This window comes from Lepus europaeus, chromosome 17 (assembly GCF_033115175.1).
Source record: "Lepus europaeus isolate LE1 chromosome 17, mLepTim1.pri, whole genome shotgun sequence".
NCBI classification, from domain to species: Eukaryota; Metazoa; Chordata; class Mammalia; order Lagomorpha; family Leporidae; genus Lepus; species Lepus europaeus.
Window position 1 is genome coordinate 12,711,596 of NC_084843.1, and position 23,487 is coordinate 12,735,082.

At 58.7% G+C, this 23,487-nt stretch overlaps 1 protein-coding gene and 1 long non-coding RNA gene across 3 annotated transcripts in view; one reads left to right on the forward strand and one right to left on the reverse strand.

Moving 5' to 3' along the window:
* Nucleotides 1-796: 796 nt before the first annotated feature.
* Nucleotides 797-7,527, reverse strand: EMX2 (empty spiracles homeobox 2). Of its 2 annotated transcripts, XM_062214080.1 has the most exons (3): nucleotides 6,407-6,839; nucleotides 4,333-4,517; nucleotides 797-2,275 (listed from the first exon to the last, which is right to left on the reverse strand). In XM_062214080.1, the coding sequence occupies exons 1-3, from the start codon at nucleotides 6,813-6,815 to the stop codon at nucleotides 2,108-2,110; spliced, it is 762 nt and encodes a 253-aa protein (XP_062070064.1). In that variant the 5' UTR covers nucleotides 6,816-6,839; the 3' UTR covers nucleotides 797-2,107. The 2 variants fall into 2 exon arrangements, with proteins under 2 accessions (XP_062070064.1, XP_062070065.1); XM_062214081.1 differs by lacking the exon at nucleotides 4,333-4,517 and having other exon boundaries at nucleotides 2,172-2,275; nucleotides 6,407-7,527.
* Nucleotides 7,528-7,532: 5 nt separating this feature from the next.
* The window catches only part of LOC133775657 (uncharacterized), a 57,289-nt gene continuing 41,334 nt past the window's right edge, over nucleotides 7,533-23,487 (forward strand). Inside the window, exon 1 of the long non-coding RNA XR_009868294.1 lies at nucleotides 7,533-7,984. This is a non-coding gene — a long non-coding RNA (uncharacterized LOC133775657). The remainder of the gene's footprint in view (nucleotides 7,985-23,487) is intronic.

The following is a 23,487-nucleotide window of genomic DNA, read 5'->3' on the forward strand; positions in this document are numbered from 1 at the left end:
ATCAATGGAAATAAAACTGATTAATGCAGCCTATCAGGATGAGAAGCAAATGAAGCATGCAAAAACAACCTCGTACCCCCAAAAAGGGGGAAGGAGGGAGGGAAGAAAGCTAAGTTTCCTCCAAGACTGGTTACAACTTCTTCTTTAACATGAAAATTAAGACTTGAAGGTTTCTCAGAATGCTTGCCTTATAAGGCTGCTGATGACCACGGGTTCATCCCATCACCTACAGAAGATTGGGGCCAGTGAGAGAGAGAGAGAAAGAGAGAGAGAAAAGAAAAGAAGGAAAGAAAGAAGGGAGAGAGGGAAGAGGAGGGAGAGAGATGGGGGGGGGGTGTTAGTTGCATTTGGAGGTTTGAAGTCAGAAACAAAGTTTAGAAGTCCCAGGACTCTGATTCTACTTAGCTTTCTGCAGTCGTGGTGAGTGCCCCTCAAGGCATAACCATATGTCCAGATTAAAAGGAAGCAGCAGCAGAGGTTAGGAGAAGCAGCAGCAGCATTTGAAATGTGAAGTTCACACGAAACTCCCTCAGCAGGGCACACACCGGGCCAAGGTCTGGTTACAAAACTTTTCTCCGCTCCCTTTTATAAAGGACTTAACTTGTCCTAACCACCTTCCTCCTCCCTGTCCTCTCTCTTTAAAATGCCCAAGAGTCCATTCTGGCCCTTTTTTTTTGGGGGGGGGGGGCAGCGTTGGGGTAGGTTGGGTTTTTGAGCCTAGCAGAACCACATTCAAATTACAGAATCCTTCCTTAAATGATCCATTTCAATTTCCCGAGACAGCTACTCTGAGGGCATATTGATAAATCTTTATTGACAAAATATTGACGTTGACATACTTCTTGGAAGTATATAGTGTGTTAGAATTCTAACAAATTAACACAAAACACAAAAATATTTACATTCTGGTATAGAAGACATTAAGGAAGCATTTGTCACTCTCTTTAGTAAGTCTATGATCTTGGAATAGAAACTCAGTGCTTGAAAACTTGCCGCGTGTCCGTGGCCACACTACCATCCCTGCTAACTACAGTCCTTCGGTTTTTCCAATAGGTTTAAAGTTTGGAATGGCCATGACTAGTGAATGGTTGAACTCTGCCAATTTCTCCAACCACTAAAAGGAGAAGTTTACCTCGGGGTTTTTTAGCCTCAGGATGTTAGGAAAGGGAATGTCCAAGAAACAGAATGAATTCAGATTATTTTTTTTTTTTCCAGCACAAGTCCTGACTCTTCTTCGTGGGCACCCTCTCCTGCCACTCCCAGCCCCCTGACCTGCTCCCGGTTTCTCTGTAAGAGGACCACTATCGCTGAGCTACTTCATTTAGCTTTCACAATCACTTGGACATCAGAAGGTATCAAAAAGTGTTTACAGACTGCACATTTCTCGGAAAAAATCAAAATAAAAAGCACACAGAACCTGTCTTTAAAAGGAAACAAAATTACAATTCATTTTGTCTTTAGACACCATTCGCCCGACAACTGCTACATGCAATTCAAGTTTTTGAAACAGGTGTAGGATGGGGCTAAATATGGAATTTTGCTTGTTATTACTAATTACTTTGTAAAGATTGGGGAGAAAACACTGCGAAGTGCAAAACAAAAAGTCCTGTGCCTGCTTGGGTTGTTTGTTTGTTTGTTTGCTTTTATCACCATTATTGTCATTTTTTTTAAGTGGACTGCGATAAACGGAATACCTGCCAATCATCTCGTCTTGCTGGTTTGGCGTTTGACTGACAGCTCCCCTTGTCAGAGCGTTCAGCTTTGCCACATTCGGATCTCTCTCGCTCGCTCTCTCTCCCACCCATCCCCATCTCTCTGTCTCTCGCTCTCTCACTCACTCACTCACTCAGCTGCCTCTTTAGACGAGGGTCGCATGTTGATGAAGGAGACTCCATCCTCTGCCATCTCAGCACGGCCTCGGATTAGGGACCCTGCGCCCTCGCGGTCCGAAGTCTGCAAAGCGCCCGGGTGCTCGTCCAGATCCCCTGTCCCTTCCCGATGAATGTGTGTGCGGTTTGTTTTTGTCTTGTAGGGTTTTCCGTCTTCCCCTGCTCTCCCTGCCTGTGGTGCTCGGTGTTGTCCATGTCGGTGGGGTGCGGTCTGTGTTTCAGTCGTCTGAGGTCACATCTATTTCCTCGGGGCTCGCCTGCTTGGTGGCGATCCTCCACCGGTTAATGTGGTGTGTCCCTTTTTTCTTTTGCTGCGAATCTGAGCCTTCTTCCTCCAGTTTCTGCCTTTTGAACTTCGTCCTCCGATTCTGAAACCATACTTTTACCTGTGAGCAGAGGCAGACGGGGTGGTCAGGTCTGTGCCAGCGCTCTGCCCTCGACCCCCAGCCAGACTTGGAGGAGGCCCAGGCCCGTGCCCACCCTCAGAGTGGGCCTCCCTGGATGGCCTGGAAGCAGGGTGACTCCCCTGCTGAGTCCTCCTGGGAGTCTCACCCAGGGCCCAGGGTGTGCTGAACTTCTGGAAGGCTCTGAACAGGGCATTCACATCCTGCTGAGAGCAGTGGCCTTGAAACACATGGGACCCCCCCCAACAAAAGTAACAAGTAAGGAAAAATAGAGATGTGTTCCTGACTCCCCCCCAGCAAGGGGTGCCAGGCAGACCTCCATCCCCGCTGCCGCAGCTTCGCACACGGCCCAATGTGTTTTCTGTTTTCCGGAGATCTGGTGGGCATTGCCTAAACACAGCGCCTCCTCTCCAACACTGGCTCTCCGTGGCCACGCAGGGTTTGCCTGAGCTGTGGTCCCCTGATGGGGGGACTCTCACAGGTGAGCAGAAAGCAGCTGAGACTGGAGGAAGCCCCGGGGTTGGAGGATCAACCCAGTTGCACCTTTCCCGCTAGGAAAAGCAGCTCAGAAGTGAAAGCCGCCGGAAGTCTATGAGTTAGAGAAATCAGGGCGCCACTGAGAAAGAGAGGGAAAGTGACGAGAGGGAGGCCTCCTCTCCCTCCTCCCAGGCAGCGCCAGAAAGGGCCAGGGTCACCCTGGGACTGGGTGCCCCAGAGCTGACGTCTGGGGACGGTGGGATGGGAGTCAGCTATGTCCAGTGGTGCTCTGGAGAAGCCGGGCAGTGGGTCCCCGTTCAACAACCACACCAAAAAAGACCACGTCCTCGCGTCCCCGTGCTGGGGCCGGTGGGGAGCACACTTTCCATCCCGTCAGCTCCTCTGGCGATAGCCGCGCCCCAGTCCAGCCCCAGCCCCCTGGGGCCCCGAGGTCCGCTCGGCTCGTTCCTTTGAAAGCGCCGGCCGGTCCCGGCTCGCTCTCCCCGAATGCCCCAGTCCCCTAGAGTGCCCCAGGAAAAAGCCGAGCGGGAACAAGGCTGAGTTTAATTTGCTTTGAGTTTGCTAATTGAAGGGGAGGACGGTTCACTTCTCCCCGGCGCTCGCCCAAGGCGCGCGCCGGTGCGCTCGGGGCTTGACACGCACACAAAGACTCCAGGCGGCGTGCGCAGCGAGCCGGACAAAGACCACCGCCCGCCTCGGCGGTCCCGGAGACAGCAGTCCGGCCCGCGCCTCGGGCCGGCTCCGCGCAAACTCGCCCGGCCCTCTTCGGGTTCGTCCGGGGCAGGAGGGGAGGGGAGCATCTTAAAACAAAGCCTCGACCTTTCTGCGCTTCCCAGAAAGAAAAAAAAAAAGTTACAACTTAATCTGCCCGAAAGCGTTACTGTTTACCGGGAACTCTGACCCCGCCGGCGGCTCCGCGTACAGTAGCGCCTACTGTAGCCCCAGGCCCCCTCCCCGCGCCCGGACAAGCCGCAGCCAGGCCCGCACGGGACGCTGCTGCGCCACAGGGCCTGTCCCCTCGGGCAGATCCTCTCTGCAGCCTCCTAGCGTCATCACTCGGATTTCGGGTGCTCTCAGGTCGCCTGGCCTCCACTTTCTGGTTCCCCCATTCCTTTAAGGTCCCGCAGGCACTCGGAACTCGCCCCGACTCCACTCCCCACTCTATCCTGCTTGGGCCGCAAGTCTTGGGCTACTCTGCCGCGATCTCCCGCGTCCTGGACCCCAGCCCGGGGTCCCCACGACTCTCGCCAAAACGTCCCAACACAAGTGCGGAGGCGTCTCGGTCAGAGCTACCCGGCAAGCCCAGATGGGCAGAGGGAGCAACTCAGAGCTTCGCGCAGAACTTGGGGCAGGGGTGGCCCTTACAGTGCCCGCTGGAGCCTGTGAAAGCTGGGCACCTCCAAGCTTAACAAAACCGGAGCGCGGGCGCGGACCCAACTCCCGGGCTCCTTCAAGGCGGCTGCGCTGGGGCCCAGCTGCGGGAACCTGGAGATTTGGGGCAGCGAGCTTCGGAAGGGTCTTTGCGCCCGGGCCGCACCCACCTGAGTTTCCGTGAGGCTGAGGCTATGCGCCAGCTGTTTCCTTTCGGCGCCCACCACGTAGTGATTCTTCTCGAAGGCGTGTTCCAGCCTTAGAAGCTGGGACGGGGAGAAGGCGGTCCGGATCCGCTTGGGCTTTCGGGCGAGCGCGTTGTGCAAAAGGAAACTCTCGGGGCTTGTGTCGTTCCCTGCGGGGGTACAGCAGAAGTCCCGTTAGGGGGGTCGCTCTGACCGAAGTGCGCGCTTCTCCCGAGCCGGGCTGGCCTGGCTCCGCGCTCAGGGCCTGCGCATCGCCTGCACTGCACGACCGGCAGGGGCCGGTGGCCCTCCCGGGGCTCGCGTAGGGGACGCCGGCTCAGCTGCCAGACTGGAACCGCCGCCGGGGCTCCAGCTGGGCGGCACCCAACTGGTCCCCAGGCTCCTGACCTCGGCGGGTTCGGTAGTCGCCCTGGCGCCGCAGGCCTGGCCACCTCCGCGCCCGGCGCCGGGGGAAGAGATGGGAGCGGCAGAGCCGGGCCAGGGGGTCGGCGCCCACCACCCATAGAAACGGCTTTCTGGTCTTGATAGCTCCCCGGGGAACACTGGCCACAGGTGGGGAGGCGGCGGGCCGCTGTCCAGTTTCCTCGCAGACTCGGTGAAATCTTGTCTTGTTAACCCCGCGGGAAGTACAGAAGCCGGGCGGGTCGGTGCAGCCCGACCCGGACAGAAGCGCCGGCCGCGGGTGTGCCCGGAGCCCGCCGCCGCTGCCTGCCGAGGACCCGGCTCCAGAGAACCGGGGGACCGATGCGAGCGCACGCACCGGAGCCCCGGCTTTCCGAGCTGCGGGCGCCCGCTCCGACTCCCCGCGGCCCCGGCAGCTCCCGGGCTGCTGCGGACCTGCTAGGGGGATCAGGGCCTTGGCTGGCGAAGGAAGAGGAAGGGGCGCCCCAAACTTTCTGAGCAAAGCCAGAGTTTCTGGTTCGCTCCTTAGGGTTGGAAATCGCGAAACCAGAAACCCAAACAAAGAAAAAAACAAACTGACAGCCCAGGTGGCAATGGAGGCAGATCCAGTCCCGGAGTAAGGGGGGAGGGTTTTGGGGGGTCGGGGTGAGCTTTAATTACGGGGAAGGGGTGACATCTACCCGATTCTTCTCGGCTCCTGGCCGCAACGCAAGGGTTAATGGATGGACAGGAGGCCGAGTATTGATCGGTGCCGCCGGAGGAAGGACTTTTACCCACTCCGATCCCTAAACTAATTACTGCACTTTTTTTTTTTGGCAAGTTTTAACTTTTCTCCCACCCCCTACCCCGAGAAAACCAATTTTGTTTTTTAAAGCAAGAAATGAAAACACCCAAATAGATCTCCCCCGCCCAGGCCGTCTCCTGACCCTGTCCACTTCTCTTAAAAGGAAGAAAAACAAAACAAAACAAAAAATCAGCCCGAACCCGCTTCCCCGCGGTGGCCGCTCGGCGCCCCCAAAGCGGATCGCTGCGAGCGGGCCGAGCCCCGGAGGCTTTCCACCCGCTCGGGTCGCCGTCCTTCCTCCGGCCTCCGAAAAGCAAAGGGGGGAAAACACCGTGCTTCGCTCCAAGGGCACAGGGGTCTGCTCGCCTCGGTGAGGCGGCGCCAAACCGAGAAATCGCGGGTCTGGACCAGTAGTGGGTAGTGAAGTGGTCAGAACACGGTCGAAGGTGAACCTGGTGGCCGGGCCCTCCCCGCGCCCCTTGGATCCAGGACGAGCGGGCGAAGCGCCGAGGGGAACCCGCGGGCTCTGGGCTCTCGGGCGGCGGACACGCAGAGCCGGCTGCCCCGGCCTGCCCCGACCCGAGCGCACTCCGGCACAACTTCGCCGTCCGCGCCCCTGCCGAGGGGCCCATCGGCTGGCAGCCAGCGCCCCAGACTGGCCGCGGCCTCGGAGACCGGGGATCCGCACCACACCTGGCCCCACGCCGCCCAGTTTCCGAAGCGGGCACGCCGGCCCGCGAGAGCCGGGGGAGCCTCCGCTGAGGCCTTGCCCGGCGCCCACCTCGAGCAGGCCGGGCGCTGGGGAGGATGCAGCGGGCGGAGCGCGCTGCAGTCCCGCGACGTGGCACGTACCTTGGAAGCGATGACCCAGATATCGATAACGGTGGATGAGCCAGGGGTAGAAGGTGGACGGGTCCCGCTGCTGCGAGGCGAACAGGGGGTGTGGCGAGTGCGAGGAGGGCAGGGGGTGGGCGGCCAGGGCGTGCGGCGGCGGCACCGGGTGCACTGGCACGGCGGGGTTGGGCGGGTGCGAGACCGCCTCGGCGAACACCAAGTCCGGGTTGGAGTAGACGCCCCTGCCGGCGGCGGCGGCGGCGGCGGCCGAGTGGAAGCCGTTGAGGAACGGATTTATGGGGCTGGAGTTGGCGTAGCTGAGCGCCGCGGGACGGATGGGGTCCTCGGAGCGCGAGGCGGGCAGGGGACTGTCCTTGGCCACCAGCGACTCGATGGTGAAGCAGCGCTTGGGCGCCGGCTGGAACATGCTGCGCCGAGGAGCGCGCGCCCCGGGCTCCCTGCTCCCGGCGACCGCGGCGCGCTGCCTCCGCCGCCCGCTGCCCGCGGCGAGGACGGGCGAGAATTGGGGACTCGTTTGTTTGGGGTGGGGGTGGGGGGGAGGAAAGGAAGAAAGAAAGGAAAGGAAGAAGGAGAGGAGGGGGAGGGGGAGGGAGAGGCAACGCCGAGGGTCCCGAGAATCTTGCACCAAACGCGCCCAACCTGGAGAGAGGGGGAAAAATCCTTCCAGAAGAATTTGCAGGCGTGGATTGGGGTGATTTTTTTTTTTTTTTTGGCGAGATGGCGTGGGGGGATCGGAGTTAGAGGCAGAGAGGAGGGGGGGAAGTTTCTCGGGGGAGGCAGGAAAAAAAAGTTTTCTGTCCTCTGCAAAAGGCGGGCAGGGCGCCCTAAGTCCAAGGACAATCCATGGAAGTGTTCGCTTCTTCACAAGTTGTGCAAACGATTTGTTAGTTCATGAGCCTAATTAGTGCGGGGATCACATAAACAGCTTCCTCCGAAGCCTGGTAAATGGCTTGATGATTGGTCGCTATTACTCGCCCTGAGCTGGAAGGGGGGAGACTCTTTAAAGTGCGTCAGAGGGAGGCGAGCGCCTGGGAACCCGGAGGCCTGGATCCCAGCCGAGAGTGGAACGGAGTCGGCGCCGCCGCCCGGGCCGAGCCTCCTGCCGCCCGCCGGGCCGCCCGACCTCTCCGCGCCTTCGCCCCGCGCGCCCAGCTCACTCGCTCCCGCGGCGCCTGCTGCGGCCTCTCCTCCTCCTCCTTCGCCTCCTCCTCTTCCTCCGATTTCCTCTCCTCCTCTTCCTCCTTCTCCTCTTTCCCCACCTCCTCCCCTTCAGCCTCCTCCTCCTCCTCCTCCTCCTCCTCCTCCTCCTCCTCCTCCTCCTCCTCCACCACCACCACCACCACCAGCACCACCACCTCCACCTCCACCTCCACCTCCTCCGCTCCCTCCGGGGCGCCCCGGTGCCTGCCGAGTCCCGGGCGGGCGCCGCCGCAGCTACAGCCCCCTGGATCCCGAGCCTGCTGCGCCCGCGCTGGGAGGACAGACGGACAGACCGATACGCAGACTCCTGGCGCCCTACGGCCCTCGGCGGCCCTGTGTCGGGGGGATCTAGGATCGCCCGGGAGCACCGCGAGGGTAAGCGGGCGGGGACTGGCTCCCCGCAAGGGCTGAAGGCGCCGCGCCGCGATACCGATCCCCACCCCCCAGCCCAACTCCGCGCGGTTTCCTAGGCGAGGGGGGGGAGTCTTCCCACCCGTCCAACCACGCGTAGCCTTGAGGTCCCAGGGTCGGTGCGGCCGCGGTCCCTGACCCAGCTCGTCCGTTTGCAAGCGGAGATCCGAGCAGCTTTTGGCTGTGCGGGGCGGTGGGCGTCCGGCCGGCGCCCGCTCCCGGGGCAGACCCTCGCCTTCTCCGTCTGGGCGTGGGAGCGCGCACCTCCTAGCCCCAGACAGTTCCTTTTGGAACCCCCGGGGCTTGGGGTGGGGGGTTCCTAGGTCAGGGCCCAGACTGACCCGGGGCCACTACTGCTTCGCCGCCGTGGTTACTAAGTGCCGTCATTGTTATTCCCGCTGCTGCTAGGTCGGTATTATTGTTATTATTATTTCTATTATTACTCTGCCATCTGTTGTTCCTGGGCTGGGATGCAGCGCAAACTCAGGGCTCCTAGCTAGGGACTGCGGATCGGGTCTCCGGTGTTCGGCCGTGTCCGCATTTTCGAACTCGCCTTCGGTTTTGGGATGATTTTAGGGCCGAGTTCGCTCGTCCCCATTGGCTCGCTGGGCGGCGTAATTATGATCACATCCCCCAGGCTGCTGGCGCTGCTCTCTGTTTATTGGTGGTTAAAGATCCATTATCTATTCATCAGCCGCCTCTTTTTTTTCCTCTTTTTTCCCCCCTTTTGCCAATTACATTCTTATAAAGTGAAGTACCAGCAGGTATTTTGCACGTTTACAATTAATGACTTTTTAAGAAATCTGGCGTCCTTTAAATCTATCGCTCCCAGGCCCCTGTCATTTATCTTAAGGACCAAGAAAAGCCTTGGTTTGGTCACTCGGTTGCGATTACTGGAGACCCTGGAGAAGTCCATCGAGGGGGTGGGCGGAGGGGGAGGCAGCTGCATGACACGGCACACGCCCTCCCACAGTCAGGGTCTTGGGAGGACTTTCGCTTCCCCAGCTGACCCCTGTCCCGCCCTGGTTTCACCTGCTGCGTATTCGTGTGTGCCCATTGCTGACTTTGTCACAGGTATAGTGGTGTATAGGTGGAAGGTGTTTCCACAACCCCCTCCAAGGAGCCCTCCCAGGCAAGAGAGGAATGGGGAGGAGCATTTCTTGGGGTTGTTGGGACCCCAAGAGCATTACTGGGGAGCTATCAGGGAGCATCTTTGCTTCCTCACTCAGCCTTCCTGGTGTGGGAGGGTACATGCGCGTACACGCACACACACACGTGCACACGCGCAGAAAGCAGCTGTGAGCCTGTGTTGCCCTCACAGAGGGAGAAAGGGGCCCTCTGCTTCAGGCTTCCAACCTCTTGCAAACCATCTCTGGTCTGGCGTCCTGGCCTTGCTTTCCTCTTTTATTTATTTATTTATTTATTTCCCCCCTAGACCCAAAGATGCCGGGTGCTGGGCCACGCCCCTCTGGTGCCTTAGAAGACTGCAACTCCCCAAGGCCTGCACCACAGTCTGCAGAGTATTGTCTCCACCTTGAAAATCACTCCTTCCATTAGGCTATAGGGCTGGAGGCTCGGCCTCGCTCAGAGCAGCAGGCAGCCTGAAGCCGTGTGGAAGGGTGGAAGTCTCTGGCCTGTGCCCTGCCAGCCAGTCCTGGGTGGAGACAGGGGTCAGCCCTCTGGTTTCCGAAGCCGGAATGAACACCCAGTGTGGGCAGCAGGTGGATCCGGGCACCCTAAGGCAAGTGGCAGCGGGCACTTCTCCCTGTGACTCTGCAGGACGGGAGAGGGACCATCCTACCTCTCCCTCAGGCCAGGCGCTCCAAATGTGGTCCTAAGACTCTGGGGTTCCAAATCAAGGCCATTGAAAGCCCACCGAAGCCCGTGGAACGGGGAATGGGCACTTATTGCACCGTGATCTTGGCCGATGGTAGACATCGCTGACCTTAAGGGCAAGGGGAGCCCAGTGTGCCTGGGACACAGAGCAGGACCCGGCTGTGTGGGATCTGGAGGGGCGTCTCCTCCGCTTTCAAACCTTCAGTCCCTAGCACTAAGGTGGAGTCCACTAGGAGCCGATGACGGGCTGGAGACCTGACCTTTCGGCTGGCCACATTTGCCCAGAGCCAGACTGCTCCACACCCCCACTCCCATCATGGGGTATCCTAGGCAAATTGTCCTCCAAGGGCCAGAGTTGTCCTAAGGGCTCCGGATGGTACAGGTGGGCGAGGCTGAAGGAACCGGCGGGGTCTGGTGCTCATCCCGCTGAGGGGGGCACGGTAGGGCCGGCTCCTTCGCCCCAAGCTTCCGGCTCCACCACCCCCACGCCCCAAGCAGCGCTGTGGCCGCCGGCCCCGGTGGGGGGAAAGCAGGCTTCCGGTGAATCGGGGGCGGTGCGGAAGTATTGGAAACTGGGTAATATATGCTAATGAATGCGTCCAGACCAGAGCAGACCGAGAAGGTTCTCGTCGCCCAGCCCCGACGTGTGAGGGAATTAACCAGGGAAGTCAGTCATTAACCACGCGGGCGGGCGGGCGGGCGGGCGAAGGCGCGCCGGGGGCCGGGCGCTCGGCTCTGCACTCTGAGCTCCTCGGTCGCTTGGGGCCTCGTAGATGCAACCTCGCTTTGTTCCTTGGTCGCCCAACGAGTGGGTTTTGGGTTAAGACCCTCAGACGATGTCTGAGGCCCCAGCCCAGAGCCAAGAGCTTGCTCCCCCCGCGGCCCGCGGGCGCCCTGCGCCGCTGCGCGTTTGGTGCGGTAGTCTCAGGTTTTGGTGCGGTAGGCACTGTGCGGGCGCTGGACGAGCAGACACCTACGGAGGTTCCAACCCCTGGTCTGGACTTACTGGACGACCTTGGGCCAGGCGGCCACCTCTCCTGACCTCTTTGTCCTACCTAAAAGCACAGCCAGTGCTGCCTGGGAGGCAGAGGCGGTAGCAGTGGGGCCCGGGCTTTTTTTTTGGGGGGGGGGATGGTTCTGCTGGTGATAGAACTGTTCTACGCCCTCCTTGCGGTGGCACTTACACAACTGTGAGCCGTTCAAAACTCAGAACAGTGCACGCCACGCAGGATGACTTGTATGTGATTATACCGCCACCCCAAACAGGCTTCCCTTCACAGGCTGCCCGTGTGACCCTGGGCAAGTTACCTAACCTCGCTGTGCCTGCGTCTTCTCTCCTCTGAAACAGACACAAATGACCGTACCTTAGCCCTGGGGACTGTTCCATGACATAAGCAAGGTGTGCAGACAGCGTCCGGTGCGTGGTGACCCTCCACAGCGGCCGCTGTGTTATTTCCTGTTCACCCCACGACTTGCTGCTGACCCGGCCTCCGTAGAGCTGCAGAAGACCTGAGCCTCTGCTGGTCTCACACGGCAGCTTGCCAGCTCGCTCCTGTGTGCCCCCAACTCCGGCCCCCAAAGGCCAGGAACTTCCCGAGGGAGGTGTTGGGGTGAGAGAGGCCTGGATGTCCGGCTCCTCGGAGGTGCCCGCCAGGGAAAGATCGCCACGGATCTCTGATAAGCTGTGCGCTCACCTTTCCTGCAAGGCGGCGCCTCTCCCTGGCTGGTTTCCGGCTAGGCCTGCGCGGGATCTGCGGGATCTGCGGTGGGGGCGCAGCTTCCCGCAGCACAGGCTAGGTGTGTGCCTTAAGTTGTCTCACCTGTGAAAAGGAACTAGCGTCTTAATGATTGTTGCGAGATCGGGCTTGGCGCGCTGTGAGCGGTGAGCACATTTCAGGTTAGGCCGTGGCCCCGTGTGGTCCAGCCCGCCCGCAGCCCTCCGCCACGGCCGGGTCAGGCACGGGTTGCGCCTTTCTGGAGAGCGGTACGAGGAACCCTCCCCGCGCTGCGGCCGCGCAGAACCGTGAGCCCGTTCCCTGGCCTGGAGGCGTCCGAAGGTGCCCAGAGATGGGGAGGTCCACTGGCTGGCCAAGAATTCCTACATCCCATTGTAATTCGCAGTCCCTCCGGCCCCTCCGTGAAAAGTAGAATTAATGCCTTAAAGTCATTTCTTAAAAAAAAATATATGTATATATGGCAAATCCCTTTCTGGTGTGCTCCCCAGAGGCCGCCGGCCTGGCCGCGATCGGTGTGCGCACAGCGGCGCCTAGCGGCGAGGGCCGGGCGTGGGCGCCCTACGCTCGCTCGGTGTCCCTGAGCGGGTGCGCCCCAGGCGCGCAGAAGCTGAGCCCCCGTGCCAGCGTCTGCCGCGACCGCAATCCCAGGCTGGGGGCGCGGGAGAGGAGTCTGGGGAGGCTCACTGGCGACAGCGGAGAGGGGACCACTCAGGAATGCTTCCCTCTCCCCCACCCCAGCCGTCTGCTCTGGCTCTCCCCGCCACAGTCCACGTCCACGCTGGAAGAGCAGCTTCACTGGGAGTCGGGCTGCCTTCCCCGGGGGCAGGGAGGAGGGGACAGCGCCAAGGGCCGTGCGGCCGGGGCAAGTGCAGCCACAACTCAATGCCTGAAGCCCCAGATACCCTGGCTCGACCACAAAGATTCAAGGCATGGGCCGCAGATGGCCGGCACGCGACTCGCCTCGGGTGGAGTCGAGAGGGCCGGGGTCGCCGGGTGCAGCTCTCCCGGATTTGCTCCCCCTCGCGGCCAGCCGAGGCCGCCCTAGACCCCGGTCCTGGTGGGGGTGATGACGGATCACCGGCCACACCCTGGAGCACACCGCTGAGCAGCCACGATGGGGCTCTGAGGACTAGGTCCTGCCTCCGAGGCGCGTGGACCATTCGTCCCCGGGGGAGACCGTGGGATCTGCTCAGATGTGCCGGAAACCCGTGTCATGTGAATGCTGTCCTAGAGCCGAGTAACTGCCCCGAGCGCCGAGCTGAGCGCTGAGCCTTCTCGGGAGGGTCTCCGCCCAGCCCTGGCCTCCGCTGCCCTGGGTGGCCGCGGGAGACAGGCGCTGCCCTTCTCCGGATTCGGCAGCTGCTAGGAGCGTCTGGGCTTCCCGAGATCCAGCCGTTGTGAGACCCAAGGCTTCAGAGCCAAGAACTCTGCCCCGACGCCGGGAGCCACCGCGGACCCAGCTGTCTGTTGCCTCTTTCATAGAGTTCAAAGTCCTCAGTGCGTGGGCACACGCTGGCCGGAGTCATCGTGGAAAGAACTGAACACAGTCAAAGGGGTCTCATTTTCCCTCTCCCTTCGCTGCCTTCAAATCAAAGCCCAAGACCAAGCAAGGGCAGGCTCAGGGGCTCCCATGCCCATAGGACTGCCTGGCCTGGGCCTGGACAGCTTGGTCTCTCCTGCACTGTCCCGCACCTGGGAGGGAGTGGGGCTGTCAAAATCCCTCCAATCGTCCCCCAAAGTTTTGACCCCATCCTGCCGGGGGTCCCAGCCAGGGCCAGCCAGGGTGAGAGGCGTACAGGCAGCATTCCCTCCTCTGCTCTCTGCCACTCCTGGTGAGCCTCCTGTCCCAGAGCCCTGGACCCGCCTGGGAATGGAACACACCTCTTCCGAATGTCGGTGATCTCCCGGGTTCCTGGCACGCTGGCCTGCGGCAGGCCCCTCTCACCTCTCACTGGGGAGTCAATCTTTTCTCTTAGGACCTCCTCATTGTCTAGACTGCATGGCTGGGCTTAGAAAGGGAATCAGGACGCCGCAGCTCTCCTTGAAACTTGGGCAACACGCGGGGAGGTCTTAGAGGAACGTCAGGTTCTGGCGCCAGTACCCCACGGTTGCAGCGTTGAGAAGTGTGTCGGCTCACACCACACACCGGTGATCTCAGCGGGCCTGGCACTTGGTGAGATGAGTCCCCGAAGGAGCCATATACCTATGTTCTGGATGAGGAAGCTGAGGCTTCCAGGCAGTGTGCAAAGGCCCGTGGTGCACCCCCACCGTCTGGCCTTGGGAGCAGTGGTTACCCCATGAGGAGCCCTGGCCGCTCCCCGCCCCCCCCCCCCGCCCCGCCAAGAGTCCCCAGACACCTGCGCTCTGGCCAAGGAGAAGGCAGGGAAGGGACCCAGTCAGGCGACGGAAGGGGCACCCAGATCATGGTGCACAGCAAGGCGCGTCCAGGCCGCCCCACAGCGTCTCAACCCTGGAGTTTGCGTCTCACGCACTCGCCCACCGTTGCCCTCCGGACCACCTGCCCCAGACCCTTCTTTCTCCGTCCCCGGTTGCCCCTTCGTACTCAAGCCTCGGTTGAGGAATGGAATGGCTGTCGGTGGCCTCGCCACGCCAGGGAGCAGACGGGCCGCAGGGGAGCGCTGAACACCGACCACCGAGACTCGGTGCGCCAAATATCCCTGGCCGCTCGGTGGAGGGGGGGTCGACTCAAAGCGGCCCAGGGACCCGCCCCCCTCCACAAGGACCCCACCCCTCCGCGAGTAGCCGGGTCTTTAACCTTCAGGGCTGGCCCCCCAAGCCAGGGGAAGGAGCGGGCTGCTCCAGGCCCCGAAGCTGCCCGCATTCCACAGTCACAAAGGCCGGGCTGGGCGCCTGGAGTTAGCACAGCAGGCTCCGCAGCGGCTCTATTTTGTATCCCCCTCTGCGCCTGGGCGCTGGGACCGCCGTGCGCCTGGATTCCCCCGAGGCCCGGCCGACAGGCGCTTCGTGGCCAGCCCGGGGCGGCGGGAAGGGAGGCCGCGAGTGGGACCCGAGGGGGAGTCTGGGGGCCTGCAGCAGCCGCATCCCGTTTGGGCCTCCGACATCTCTGCGCTGGGCCCGAAGGGGCCCCCAGCCCCCGCCCCGAGCCCCGGCGAGGACCCGGAGAGGCCCGACCGCGGGCGCTCTCCGCTTAGCCCGGCCGCCAGCGGCTCGCCGGGGGCTGCGCGGCGAAGGGTGGCATCGCGGCGGCGCGGGCAGGGACCGCATTGGTTCAATATTAGCTTTTCATTCCAGTCTATTGTGCCCATCTGAGATAATATTGACTCTGAGGTGAGAGCCCACAGACGACAGGGCTTGTCTAACACTCCGCTCGAAGGGACGAGAACCACAAGTGGAGAGTTAAAGAGACTGCAAACAATCGCGGCGGCCGCGGCGGCGCGCCCCTGGGCCGAGAACGGCCCTCGGCAGCGTGGCGCTGGACACGGCGTGCGCCCCGCGCCCCGCGCCGGGACCGGGCGCTCGCGGGCCGCTCTGAGAAGGGGGTGCGGTGCGTTCCCACCGTAAAGAGCCCTGGGTTAGCCCGCACACCCCTCTCTCCCAGACAGTTGCTTTTGAGGTAACTCGTTCGCACGCAGTTGTGGGTTGCCAGCGAGCCAGCGTTCTTTCTCCCTCTTACACGATACAACCCTTGGGGTAACTCTGGCGTCGAGGTCTCTCCGGCTTCCCCAAGCCCAGGAAGAGCAGCCACGCGCAGCCATGACGATCGAATTGCGCCTCTTGATTCCACGTCCAGCCCTCTCCACGCAGCCCGGCTGCGGGGCTACCCGCAGCTGCAAAGCCCCTTGCACAGAAAGATTTCCTCCCATTTCCGAATGGCCTCTCACGGCCGGCGCCGGGAAATGCGCTTTATGTGTCAGGGCTAGAACACCTAGGTTTGCGCCAAACACGCGGGGCTGGCGGGGAACGTGGGGAGCAGGAAGCCCTCGGGAGTCGTCTGTGTCATTTGCGCCCTCCCCGCGGTTGGCGTCTGACCTCTGTAAGAGGTAATTCGTTCACCCCGTTGCCCCAGTGAGGAGCTGTTGGTCTGGGATCTTGTCTGAGATACTAGGGCTGGCGTCGGGAGACCGTGGTGCGCCGATCCGTGTTCGCTCCCGCGCCCTGCCCAGAGCTGGCTCTCACGATCGGAGCTCCTGCACCGCACCTGGGGTATTTCAGAGCAGGACAGCCGCGATCTAGAACATATGCGGGCCGTTTGTGTTGAGCGCTTCTTGTCATGTGTAATATTATTACATGTACGTAATGTGTTTGTATTATATGTATATAATTGCACTCGATGATTTCATCACATTACATGCTAGTTAAATGTATTTAGCATTTAGTTCTGTATTGCATTATTGTTACCTTCCTTAAGCGACATAGATGTTTTGTTATGTCATGCATGTTGTATACAGTTCTGGAGACACAGATACGCATTTAGGTGTATGGGGCAGTCTCTATTTGCCTTCACGTTTATACAAAGTCCTGATCGAAACCCCTGTGAGGCCAGCAGACATCCTTGGGGTCCCGCTGCGGCAGGACCAGGGTAACTCCGGAAAGTGGCTCCCCGAGCGTGCACTCCCCGGGTTGCGGCGGCCGCCTCGCTCGGGCTGTGCTGGTTGTTTGGGTGCCCTGCCGATCCCTACGCGGATGTCATGAATTAGCAATGAATTTGGGCGCGGGCAGCATACGCTCAGCTGAGGCGTCCGGGAAAGCAGCGAGGCTTCCCGGCTCCCGACCCCCGACTGCCGGCTCTGTGGCGGTGCCCGACGCGCGCGCGGGGACGAGCGCGCCTGGCCTAGGTCGCCGCTGCCCTTCGCCGCCGCCCTGCCCGGCCCCAGGCGAGGGAGAGCTGGCGCGGGCTTGGGCCGCTTGCAGCTCCGAGGGTCCTAAGTACAGTCCGCTTTTGATGTCGATGAAAAGCCAAAATGAGCGGCAGTCCTGGTTTCCATCGGAGGGCAGGGGTTAGACGCACTGGGGGCTTCAGATGTCCCTGGGGTATCGCCCCTTCACAAGACCAGAGCCGCGCAAGGGGTTCGGTTTAGGGAGAAAAAGAAAGGGGGGAAAAAGCAGGACAAGAGCAGGTGGTCAGCTAAAGTAGCCAAAACAGAAAACAGAGTTGTCACTGGAGCTGGACCAACAGGAGGCTGCTGATCCCGGGGCCTGGGCGGCGGGAGGGGGAGGAGGAAGACCCCCGGAAGGGAGTCCAGACTGTGAGGGGCCGGTGGGCTTGTTGTTAAAAGTGATCCTGCAAATGGTCACCTGGTGAACACCTTCTGAAACAAAACAGGGAAACCTGGCTACAACCGGATGCGCGGCTTTGGCTCCCCATTTCAGCTCCTCCTGGGGTTCCTGCCTCTGATGGGGTCCAACCCCCAGCCTCGGGGAAAGCTGTTGTGGATGTGGAGGAGGTCTGGCATCGCTGGGGAGGGGTGGGGGGGAGGTAAGAGGAGGGAGAAGAATGTCTTCCTGTTGCTCAAAGAACACAGCGCATTGCCCCTTCCCCAAGGGCTGCCCTCTGTGGGTCTGGCCGCTGGGGAGTCCCCTGAATGCGCCCAGCTCAGGCTGCCAGGCCGATGCATGAGAGCATCGAGCGCCCGCTGTATGGATGTGCCCCCCACCCTGACATGGGCTGGGACACACCTGGGCCAGCTGCAGCCTTTTCTCCATCCAGGTGACCCTGCCCAGGGTGCGAGAAAACTGTATCCTAATGGCGTCCAGCTCAGTCGTCCACTCTTTCTGCCCCTTGATCAGTTCCTGGTGATCCTGGCTTAAAGGGCCACAGCTCAGGTGTGTGGGGAGTCACGCCTTGTCGACTGCCAGGGTCTCTGGCAGGAGAAAGAATCCATTTCTGTCACCGAGGGCACCTGTCCCAGGTGCAGGGCTGGATGCCTGTCATAGGGTTTATCTCATCCAGTCTTCCCACAAGTGCTGTAAACTAATTCAGTGAATTCCATTCCCATTTCCACCCAAGAAAATTGAGGCTGTGAGGCAGTGTGGGGTTCACCCAAAGTCACACACGCAACTAACGTGTGCAAGAGTCTGGATTCCAAGCCACATCCATCCGACTCTGACAGCTTTTACTTTCTCCTCCCACCTCTCATTTCCTACCCAAGTGCCTCCTTGTCTGCACTGTGGAGGTCAAGTCCCACAGCGTGAGGAAAGATAACACTTTGCTCTTCAGTTCCCTCCGAAACGAACAACTGCAGGATACAGAGCCTGGATCCCACAGAGGCCACGGAGCCTGGATCCCATGTCCCCTCCAGAGCAGTTGCTCCAGGTGCAGAGGAGACAGTAGATCCTTGGTAGGGGGATGCATGTGAGAGTTACAAGGAGCCTGTCCACAACTCCCTCTGTCACCTCTCTGACCAGCCCTGTGGGGCAGATACTGCCATCGTTGCCCAATTTTAGAGGCAGAAATGGGCGCAGTGAGGTTACACAGCGTGTTCACTGCCCTGCCCAGCCACACAGAGCCCTGGCACCACCCAGGCCGACCCATGCCAAGCCTCCCAGTTTTTGAGATTACCACATATGGGACCATTTAGCCAATGGAGTTAGGCCTTGTGCTCTGTTGGGCAATTGCGAGGTTGTTTTCTCCTTTTCATGTTTTAGGTGTTCCTGCAAATACATTTCAGGATCCAAGTCCGACTCTGCCCCTCATGTCCTCCACCCTTGTCCCTGTGCACACCCATCTGATGGCAGGGCCATCAAGGAGCCAGAACCAGGAGTTGCCCCTTGTCTGTGGTCGGGTGCTGTTCAGAGAGCAGAGTATGGGTTTTAGCTATAACTCTAAGTTTTGATTCATTACCACTTGCCTTACATGTATCACTAAAACTCAAATGTGTGATCAAGGGCTTACAGTTGTGTGTGTGTGTGTGTGTCCTGACTTCCATAGTACTTTTTAAAATTTCGCTTTAGACAATATTTCCTCTGCTGAGATCCAAGGGGAAGAGTTTGTGGGAGGAGGAACCCTTTGGTCCCCTGTCTCAAGAGATAACCAAGAATCCTCCAGGAATGGCTGTAGGGATCACTGACCATAAGGGAATGCATGCGGGCCCCCCACCCCCACCTCAAGGGCCTGCCAGGGAAGGGGTCTCAGCCTCCAGGGAGCCAGGGCTCCCTCATCAGGCTCTTTCTGCTCATGTCCCCACCCCATGAAAGCACGTTTTTGTCATGGTTAGAAAAGTGTATATTTTTATGTTATACCAGAGTACATACCAAAGTCAGTAACAAGCATCCCAATTTCTGTTCCCCAGGGGCAAACATTTGGGGACACTAACTTGTGACATCTTGGGAAGGAAGAGACGTGAGATGATGTCTGCCCATTTTTGATATTGTTGTTCAGTGAAGGAAAGAAGAGAAGGGAGCAGGCTGTGGGCTTATGTGAAGTAATGGGTAGCACTGGTCTGCAGGCCCGGGATTCCTTGCGGTGGCTGTCTCTGGGAAGGGCTTTGACTGGGGCACAGGGGCACATTCAGGCTGCCGGAGTTGCTTTGTATCCTGATGTCGGGCTGGTAACATCGGAGAAGCACAGATTGAGAAGTGTTGCATAGCTTACTATAGGTTGTCATGCCTTAATAAAGAAAAAGAAATGTAATAATGCTGCAAACGAGCAAAACTGGATAGGTGAGGAAGAGGCCACAGACTGGGTTACAAAGTATAAGCTAAGAGAAGCCACACGCGGAGCTTCCCCCCTCCCGGCCAGCAGCAGTTCAGTCCAAGAGGGTTGGCGCCTTCAAAGGGTAACTCAGTCTTGAGATGCTGGTGGGACCCAGGCTGTGCCAGACTCACTCTTTCTTGGTGCTGCTAGCCTACAGGGGAGACCTTGCTTTTCCCAGGAGGGCTGGGAGCCCCTTCTCAGCCTTACCAGAATCCATGCTTGATGACAAAGGCAGGTGCACTTTTAAACAGAACCCAAAATGTTCTTTCCAGTCGCTATCTGGCACTCAGATTGTGGTCCCTCGCAGGAGCCGTGTTGTAAAGGGCAGTCCCATCTCTATTTATAAAGGACAGAATTCTCGCCTCGACAGGAAGGCAAGTGAGTTGAGTTTTTGTGATTATGTGCCCCCCCACACACACACACACACAAATGACAGGGAAGCATTTTAACCTCCAAAAAACCCCTTGCCTCTCTATGCCAGGCTTCATGTTGGCATTTGAGATTGAAAGCCGAGAAACCCCATGAGTCCTCCCCAGGTGCGCTGTGTGTGAGCAGAGGACTACTGGTAACTGTGGGTGCAGTGGACTCTAGCAGGCGTTGTGTGACGTCGTCAGAATCAAGCCGTACAGAAACAGGAGTGAGTGTTGCTTGGGAAGGGAGAACGAAATTTTAAGCAACGAGAGTGGATGAGACACAGAATCGGATAAAAGCCTTTGCAGAGTCTCTAGGGGGCCATGGGCAGTGGAGGGCAGTGGTCCTGGCTTCGAATCTGCCTCCCGAAGGGATGCCTACGCTCTTCACTGCCGTACTTTACTCTTCCACTGGTGGGGTGGGAGAATTGTTTTTGACTTCTACCTTATTCACAGGGAGTAGAGGTGGGCAACACTTGCAATTGCAAAGAGGACATTTCAAAGGCGTGAGAATCTAGAAGAACGGCCACAGGTGGATTCGACCGAGTCATGAATCAGAAACTCCAACCCCGGAGAAGAGACGAAGGCCAGTCACCCAGGTCGGCAGCCGATGTGAGGCTCGCACAGAATGTGTGGGTGCCGTGCTGAGGGCCGAGTGCGTGCTGTGCCCCAGACTCTTTGAGGAGGACCACTTCAAATCAGACGTTCATAGGATTGGGGGTCCTTCGTTCATTCCACCAGTATTGAGCACTGACCATGTATAAGGAAGTTTGTGGCTGACCTGCAATTAAGAGGGTTAACAAAGGGATCCATCAAGGTCCTTGGCTTTGAGAACTAGCTGGGAACAGGTAACTGTCCAGACCCAGAATGCCCAGGAAGGAGGCTGGTGGTGTTGCGTTGGAACGACACAAGGCAAACAACATTTTCGGTTTCTTCCCAAGAAACTTCTGTGATGGAAGAGGACTGCCATGCCAGAAGCTTCTGTTGGAGAAAGCGACACATTCCAGTCGCTGGTGGACTTGACACAGGGCAAGCAGGTGCGGGTGACAGACGCGGGAAGAAAATACTGAGCGAGGGCCAAAGAGGGAATAAGCATTTATTGAGCGCTCACTGTATGTCAGGTACCATATGTGTACCATCATATTTAATTGTCATCGAAGATTTCAAGAGAAAGAACCACACCCCTGTTTTATGTGAGTTTTAAAATCAGGGCTCACAGTGGCTGGTGCTGTGGCATAATGGATAAAGCCACAGCCTGCAATGCTGGCATCCCATATGGGCCCTGGTTCAAGTCCTGACTTCTCCACTTCCCACACCTCTGTGCTATGGCCTGGGAAAGCAGTAGAAGATGGCTCAGGTCCTTGGGCCCCTGCACCAGCGTGGGAGACCAGGAAGGAGTTCCTGGCTCCTGGCTTCTGATCAGCCCAGCTCTGTCCATTGCAGCCATTTGGGGAGTGAACCAGCAGAGGGAAGACTTCACCCCCTTCCCCACCTCTGCCTCTATGTAACTCTGCCTTTCAAATAAATAAATAAATCTAAAAAAAGAAAAGAAAAGAAATCAGGGGTCACAGAGGTGAAGTAAAATTTCCAAAGATGCACACAAACAATGACAGAGAAAAGATTCACATCTGTGTCTGCCTCCTGTCCCTGTCTTCGGGCCACATTCATCCAGAAGTCTCGGGTAATTGCCAGCGAGAGCTACTGGTCTCACGCAGTTGTTCTGAGGATAACATTGGACCAGGGAGTCAAAATGCCTTTGTGGTGTGCCAGCGTTGAAAAGCGTTAACTGTGAAGATGACTGGCAGCTACGTCCTACCCTCACTCATCAAACGAGTCACTCCACAAAGATTCCGGGCACGTTCTGGGTTCTCTAGCAGGGGGAGGGGAAAGCAAGTAAAATCCCTGCCTCCAAGGAGCTGACATTCTGGTGGGCAGTGAGCTGATGGGAAGGAAAGCATTGACCAGCCACCTGCAAGAGGCTCAATTGTTTGAACCCTGAAGAATTAGATATCACCCAAGTGTCCCTTGATGGGACCTGGTAATGACAATCTTACGGTGTTTCCACATTACTGGAAACTGGGTAGCTATTTACAGGGATGGAAGTAGCTATCTCAAATTTGTAGTAGCACAGAAAGATTTCTGAGACCCATTAAGGAGAAAAAAACAAGTTCCAGTACCATACATAATATGATCCCAGGAATGTTTAAATAAACCCTCCGTGTGTGTGTGCGTGTGTGTGTGTGTTCATGCGTGTTAACAAAAATACATAGTCACTCAGAGAAACGCTCTGGGAAAGCACATACTAAGCTGACAGCCATGTTGCCTCCAGGTTGAGAAGGCGTGGACCAGGCGGTTTGAGGGCCTGCAGTGTAGACTTCTGTGTTGTTCTTGCTGACAATGGAAGAGCATTCAGCTACTGCTTGTGTCATCAAACAAGGCGGTCCCGGCGTGCGGGTGCAGTTTAGTTAGAGCGATAAGGTTGTGGGACGGCCATTGCTGCTCCGCTCATCTCCTTTGCTGTTGATTCAATGCATCTGCAGGGAGCTGCACGCACACACAGGGCCTGGTGCCAGCACCTGCAAGTGGAATTGCAGCCCAGTGGCCCAGCCCGGACCTCCTGCCTCTCCCCAGCCCATCTGCACTTTGTACTGAGAGCTTTTGTAAGAGCATCATGGGGTGTTGGACAGAAACCCTTGATCGCCCAGTTCTGAGGCACACGCAATTATTTCACAGTTAAGTAGCCTCAAGGATCTCTGCAATAGATATGACTTCACCGTGAGAGCATCGGCCTCTCCCAGCAGAAAGTGAGCTCAGGCTGGGTGGAGCCTATGTGGGTGGGGCCTATGTGGGTGGCATCTGTGTGCAAGGGGTGGCTTCCAACGGGGTCCCCCTGGTCCCTGAACCAAGGCAAGCAAGCTGGCCATAGCTGTAGCCCATCTCTGAAAACCAACTCATGTCTCCTGCCAAGACCTCTCACACCATCTCTGTCTGTGACCTTGGGCACATCTTGGCTGTTCCTGGGTCTTGAATGGTGTCGTTTCCACCTTCTACTTCTGATTGCTCTTGGGCCGGCCATGGCTGGAGAGCACTGGCCCTTCACTGATGGGCATGTGCTGTGTGTGAGCGACGGGAAGCAAGAGGCAAGACCCCCAGCCTGGAAGGGCTCTTCACCGTGGAGTCAAATGACTGGGCCTGGGGGGGCTGGCAAAGCTGCTGGAGAGCAGGAGTGGCCCCCCTCCACTCTTCCGTCGCCATCTCTGCATCTCCTGGGCAAGGCTGGCCTCCAGTTCTGCAGACACAACAGGTGGAGCCCCTGGCCAGGCCGGGTGGCTTCACGTCCTTGGAGAATAACAGCCAACCCAGGAAACGAGGAAAACGAAGTTGTCAGGGTAGGAGCTGGTGTGACCTAAAGCCAGGGTGACCTGTAGGAGGACTGCAGATGGAACTCAGGGTGCTTTTGGTCAGCCCACTGACTCCGCCAACTTTTATTGAGCACCTGCTGTATGCCATGCACGTGGCTAGGCTGTGGGGGCCCAAGTGCGAGTGACCTGATAAACATAGGGTTTCCAGACTTGGGTGCCAGTGCCTGGATGCTTCGCTGGGCAGGCCAATGCCCTCAACTAGAGAAGCCTCAGGTGTGTGTCCTCCTCTGGGGCTGCAACCTGTCTTAGTGCCCAAGGAGCAGACAGCTGCCGGAGGAGGCCAAGCATGCTAGACACGAGGGCAGGGGCTGGGGCAGATGTGATCCTAGCCTGTGCCCGGAAACTCCACAGGACCCCTGGTCAAGGCCAAGGTCGAACAAGTGGAACA

What these genes read in the sequence shown, in the direction of transcription:
- EMX2 (XM_062214080.1), bottom strand. Translation starts at nt 6,815, where the DNA reads ATGTTCCAGCCGGCGCCCAAGCGCTGCTTCACCATCGAGTCGCTGGTG. An exon ending in TCTGGGTCATCGCTTCCAAG is followed by an intron (nt 4,518 to 6,406) that starts GTACGTGCCACG and finishes GTACCCCCGCAG; the next exon opens with GGAACGACACAAGCCCCGAG. An exon ending in TCAGCCTCACGGAAACTCAG is followed by an intron (nt 2,276 to 4,332) that starts GTGGGTGCGGCC and finishes CTCTGCTCACAG; the next exon opens with GTAAAAGTATGGTTTCAGAA.